At 43.9% G+C, this 5,666-nt stretch overlaps 1 protein-coding gene across 1 annotated transcript; it reads right to left on the bottom strand.

Annotated features, from left to right (window-relative positions):
* Window positions 1-462: 462 nt before the first annotated feature.
* Window positions 463-1,524, bottom strand: LOC124372333. The gene is made up of 2 exons (XM_046830715.1): window positions 915-1,524; window positions 463-883 (listed from the first exon to the last, which is right to left on the bottom strand). Exons 1-2 carry the CDS (start codon window positions 1,438-1,440, stop codon window positions 495-497), a joined length of 915 nt encoding a protein of 304 aa, XP_046686671.1. The 5' UTR covers window positions 1,441-1,524; the 3' UTR covers window positions 463-494.
* Between the last annotated feature and the right edge of the window lie 4,142 nt (window positions 1,525-5,666).

A 5,666-nucleotide genomic window follows, 5' to 3' on the forward strand; every position in this document is an offset into this window, starting at 1 on the left:
ATTAATTAATTAGTTACTAATTAAAGCGTTGCATAAAGTCCTTTTTTTAGTAACTATTCTAGTATTTATTTCTAGTATCTATCCTGACAAAGTATAGGTAGACAACATAGGTTAACTTAATATGCGTATTTTTCTAAATTGATATAAAACACTTATACAATTCAAACCTTCTAATGAAAGAGGAAGAATGATTAGATTATTAATGTTTAATATACCAACCACTTATTATTCGCAAACACTCGGAACGGTTTATCTTGGGTCACGACCTTACAGATTACAGCTCGTTTGCTTCCACTTAATTTTTAATTGATCATTAATTTTATATCAGACTTTTGTCATTATAAACACAGAGTACATTAATCTGAAAATAAAATCCACAACAACATAAAAAAAAATATATACATTTTATTTAAATACAATGTGTGAAAATATTTACATACAGCTAAACAGGTTTTTACATAATATATTTACATTTGTTTTTACCGTAGGTAGTCTCACTGTGTCGACAGAGCAGACCGGATTTCCAGCTCAGCCATAACTTCTACGGGGATGCTGTAGTGTCCCCAGGGCAGAGTCCCGATGCCGTCGTCTTGAATGTAACGTTTGTCATCGTAAGGCGACAGAACAATCTTTTTAAATTCAACGCTGTACAAGTCGTGTTTGAAGCTCCGGATCATGTTCATCGAACCGTATTGTATACCTGAGGTGAACAGACACTGTTTGTAATCGTCGAAGGTCAGGTGGTTTTCTATCGTTGTCTTTTTGACACCTTTCGACTTTTTGATCACTCCGCCTTCGGATCTGCTGGAGTACATTTTCGAGCGAAGTCCTACGTGCTCGTACATGATTCTGCCGTTGAGCTCGTCTTTCATCTTCCCTAGTACCTTTTTTGTTGACTCGAGGCATGTTGTAACGGTTGGGCTCGGGATAGTCGCTGGTGTCGAACAGATCGATCATGTCTTTGATGTCTTTGTACAAGTCGGTCGTCTGGATGTGGTACGTTAGCGAGTCGGTGTCTGTATATTGAAGTTGGGCTTTGTGACCGTACCGCCTCTTGATGACGTTGTAGTGGAAGTCGTACATCAGCGTTTTCGACACGTCCAGAATGCTCATGCCGACGTAGATTGCTTTATTGAACATCAATTTCGTTTTTGACATGTGAACGGCTGCCAACTGTTCGGTGAATATCGTCCTGCTCTTAAAGTTTGGTTGAGCAGTCCACTTGTCGACTTGTTTGTCTTTCGTGGCCAGTCGGATGTCCACTCTGTTCCGGATGTTTTCCATTGTCTTACCGAACACGCTGTTATTCATGAGCTTGAAGAAATCTTTCTCAAACTCGTTCCTGGCTTGCGTACGCATCTGAGTGTTCAAGTCGATGTAGGGCTTGAGCCAGGCTGATTGACTGAAGCTTATAACTCTGTGGACTTTCTTAAGTTTCATGCCGAGCGATAGATACTGTTTTAGATTCCGGTAGTGGACAACATATTTTTCCTTCTCTAGCAGTGTGGTGAGAAGTTTCTCTTCTTTCGATCCCGGCGGTACTCGACGTTCACGTGCAAGAGGCAAGTCAGAGTGCAAGTCGTGCAAATTATTGGGATACACCAAGTCGACTTCCAGAATGTAGCCAGTTGGTGCGTCATCCGGAACTTTTGTAACGTCAATGTCGGTTTTGCACCACTTGAAGTTCTTATACGGCATGTACTCACTCATGGCCCAGCCGTACAGATTGTTTGCGTCCAAGAACGTCAGGTAGGAAGTCGGCTGGTCCACATTGAATTCTGCTTCCATATAAGGGTTTGTTTGCTGCGGCGTACCGGTTAGAGCACTGTGACACTCCGCCACGAATGCCCTTGCCGATCATCAGGATCATGTTGTAGTCACTGAGAAGGTCAAGTTTTATGCCGGTGGTCTTGAGCATCGCACTCCACGCGAGTCCGGGAGCCGTGTAGTACCAAGCAGGGTCGAGCTGGTACGTCTGCATGCAAACGTCGCGAAAGTTCTCCATAATGTCCGCCAGCAAGAGTACGTCCGTCTTGTTGTACAACAGTGTGTAGTCTTTCATGTTCTGTATGTTGAACGTATTCCAAACGTTGACCGCATGTCGGTAGTCTTCGGGCTTTACGTGAGCGTCGTTTTAGCTTGTTGTAGAAATCTTCTTTGGCGGGAAGTGTGCAAAGTTCAAACTTTTCCATGCTGTCCATGTAGTCGTAGGGATACACGCCTTTCTTCAACAACAGTTCAAGTTTCTCACCTTGGTAGAATTTGGAAGTGTGTCTGAACTGATCGGGGGACAGGTTCTTAGCCAACTTGTCTAGACTGCTTGCCATGAATTTCAACGAGTCCAGGAACCGTATTTTCATTCCACGCTCAACCTCGATGGTGTACGAGATGTAACGTTCCTCGTTATTGGGAATAACTTTGATGGTCTCGTTGTTGAGCCCAAACATCTTGATAAACAGGTGGGTGTCGTATCCGCTCAGGTTGTGAACAAACACTGGCAGGAAATGCGGTTTCTTGAAGTTGAGGTTGCAAGAGTTGTGTGCCATACCTCTGAACTTCCCCGTCAGATGGTCGTGATCGCGAACTTCGTAATCGTTGGGATCGTTGAATGACTTGCCACAGATTGTGACACTGCCGAGCGTTGGCTATTGCATGTAAATCGTCTTGAGTCAGCTCCATCGGTACAGCAGCAGCTCTTGAGTAAAGTTGGAATATTTCCCTGGCATCGTTTCATGATGCTTTCCACGAACACTTGTACAGCGTCAGTTCCGAAATACGTTGTGGGCGGTTTGTAATCACCGTCAGAGTACACGAAGTAGTACGAGAAACTAACCGCTTCGTGTTTCTGGTACTTTTCAGTGTAAGAACTTCGTGCATAGGGATCCCGGCTGCTGCTGGCTACGGGAGTCAGCATACACTCAAAGTCAGCGTAAGCCACGAACGGAACTCTCATCGCGTGTTTGAAGTCCTTAAACTGAATTGTGGAGCCTTCTTTCGGTGTCAGTATTTTCACCGCCTCGTGTTCGCTGCAGTCTTCTTTGTGTTTGATCAGTAGTTCCTCGGTACCGTAATGCATGAGGCAGCGCTTGCAGAGCCAGGTTCTAGTCGTGTGCTTTGAAAGTTGTGAACGTACTAATCGGCTGAGATCTTTGATGAGGCAGTAGTGAGAGTTGTTTTGATCTCTAATATACAGCAAGTCAACGTGTGTGTCTTTTTCTTCTCGTGTCACGTACAGCGGATAGACGACAAGTTTCTTATCATACGCGTACACGTTGACGGATATTCCAGATCGCTTTTCAAACAACTTGACGTTATCGAGACTCACAGGAAAAGTGATGCCGTCCAGGTAGGCGTCTAGCTCGTCCTCGAAAGGTTGATAGTGGTGTATACGCTGGGGCTGCGCTTGCCACTCCTTGGGATGCAACGCGGCTAAGATTGACCACACAAAACATTTCTGATCGTTGTTCATTATGTTTACGATTGCTTTCTTAGCTGAAATCTTTTCGTGTAGTTCCATGTAACTGGAGCCTCTGAGTGGAACGTAACGATTAATTCGTAACTCGAGGTGGAGGATTTTGTGCAAGGTCCAACCAGATCCCTTGGCGTAGAAACTCTTCCATTTCGACCAAAAGCTTTTTCATCGCCATTTTAACATACACCCTAATGTCCGTAGTTGGAAGAATCACGTTGTTTTTAGTTTTGAAATTCATCTTTTGAATCACACCACTCGTCGGTTTTTGTGTATTCGGCTTCAAAACACGAGGTTAGCTTTGATGTTGTGTTCGTCGACATGCTGTGCTATTTCGCGAGTGATTGGCTTTCTACATGTTTTAAGAAATCTTTTGGGGTCCTTGATACCACGCTTGTTTTCTATCATGTACGTTTTCATACGACCCTTGAACGCTTGCTGTACCTTTTTAATATTACCCCCTTGTTTGCTAGGTTTCATGACTTTAGGCGGAGGTGCTGAAACGGTAGCTACACCATGTTTACGCTTTAAACCGTCTGGCGAACACTTCTTGATGTGACCGATGGCAGACGTGCTAGCTGATGTGGAGCTAGTACTTGGTTCAAGGCGTGGAACCTTTGGTGGTGGTTCTGAAACGGTAACTGGAAGAGTGTAGTTTTCGTTCTTCCGCTTTAAACCGCCTGGTGAACACTTTGCAATATGACGGCTCAAGTTGGACATGGTTATCAGTTGCTGACAATGCGGACACGGCTTCTTAGGCTCAACAGTCGTTTTAATATTGCCACACACTTCAACATGGCGAGACATGTTACGTGACGTTATTAATTTGTTGCAGTGCACACAATGTTCTTTAGTATTCGACACGTGAGGCTCGACTCCTCCAGCCGACATACACTTGGCAGTGTTACGATGACGTGCCATTTGCGACTTAGACACCATTGCACCACACACATCACAAGCAGCAGTAGCCATTGTCACGACTTACTCGGACTACCTAGTATTCGACACTGCCTCAAACTCTGTACAGTATGAGTGATGTCAGTACGGGTCGCACATACAACGTTTCTCTAGCAACAAAAGTTTCACATACGGTACACGAACACCTAACACGTTTTCGTATACACTCGCGTCTTGTTACGTGCTGCACCTGAACGACCGCACACCACACTGCCAGACTGCGCGTATGATAGATACCGCTGACTCACGCCGCGTTGTGTAACTCGGGCACCGCCGGCCGCCGCCGCTGACTCACCGCGTTGTGTCACTGCCGCCGCCGCCGCCGTGTGTGTTGCTCCGCTTTGTGTAATCGACAAAAAAGTTTTACGCAACTGCTGAAAAAGTACAGTGTAAAAAATAAAAAAAACAACTTGTTGCACACGAACAAGAACCGCGACTTTAAAAACAAATACAACTACTGAAACGGTACAGTGTAAAAAATAAAACACAACTTGTTGCACACGAACAAGAACCGCGACTTTAAAAACAAAGACAACTACTGAAACGGTACAGTGTAAAAAATAAAACACAACTTGTTGCACACGAACAAGAACCGCAACTTTAAAACAAAGACAACTACTGAAACGGTACAGTGTAAAAAATAAAACACAACTTGTTGCACACGAACAAGAACCGAGAATAAAAAACAACGCCCAGGAGGTCCCCCAACTGCGTCTTTCCATGGATGACTGATGACATCCACCACGACACTTCACCCCACTGACAGGTAGCGAAAGTTACTAGGGCTTTCACCCTTGAGACACAAGGCAAAAGCCTAACCGGCAGAGGCCTTGAAAGATGTGGGGGATCCACCACCCCCCCCACAGTCACAGCGACTTGGACTTGAACTTGTGTTAATGTGGAAAGCAAAGTTTGAAGAATTATATTCTGATTAAATTCTTTCTCTACTATTTTGGTACAGACAGAATTAAAAACATGTCAAAGGACAAGTATGTACATAAAAAATTTTAACACAATTCATTGGTTAGGGATAATGTCTACGAAACAAGAAGATTTTACTACGCGACCAGAACTTGTATTATTTACTCACCGTTACAAAAGCTAATTAAAATAGCAAGTGTCTAGTTATGAAAGAAATTATGTTTTAACTTTTTCTCCATATAGAAGAGCAAGTTCTATGACTGTGCATGTCCATAATTATGGCATTATTGATACCTATAAGGGCCTACTCATTAGGGTC

The sequence above is a fragment of the Homalodisca vitripennis genome, unplaced genomic scaffold (assembly GCF_021130785.1).
Source record: "Homalodisca vitripennis isolate AUS2020 unplaced genomic scaffold, UT_GWSS_2.1 ScUCBcl_2890;HRSCAF=8037, whole genome shotgun sequence".
In the NCBI taxonomy this organism is placed as follows: Eukaryota; Metazoa; Arthropoda; class Insecta; order Hemiptera; family Cicadellidae; genus Homalodisca; species Homalodisca vitripennis.

Coding starts and splice junctions, on each gene's coding strand:
- LOC124372333 (XM_046830715.1), bottom strand. CDS start 1,440: ATGAAACTTAAGAAAGTCCACAGAGTTATAAGCTTCAGTCAATCAGCC. Junction 884..914: donor CGACTATCCCGAGCCCAACC/GTTACAACATGC, acceptor CAACAAAAAAGG/TACTAGGGAAGATGAAAGAC.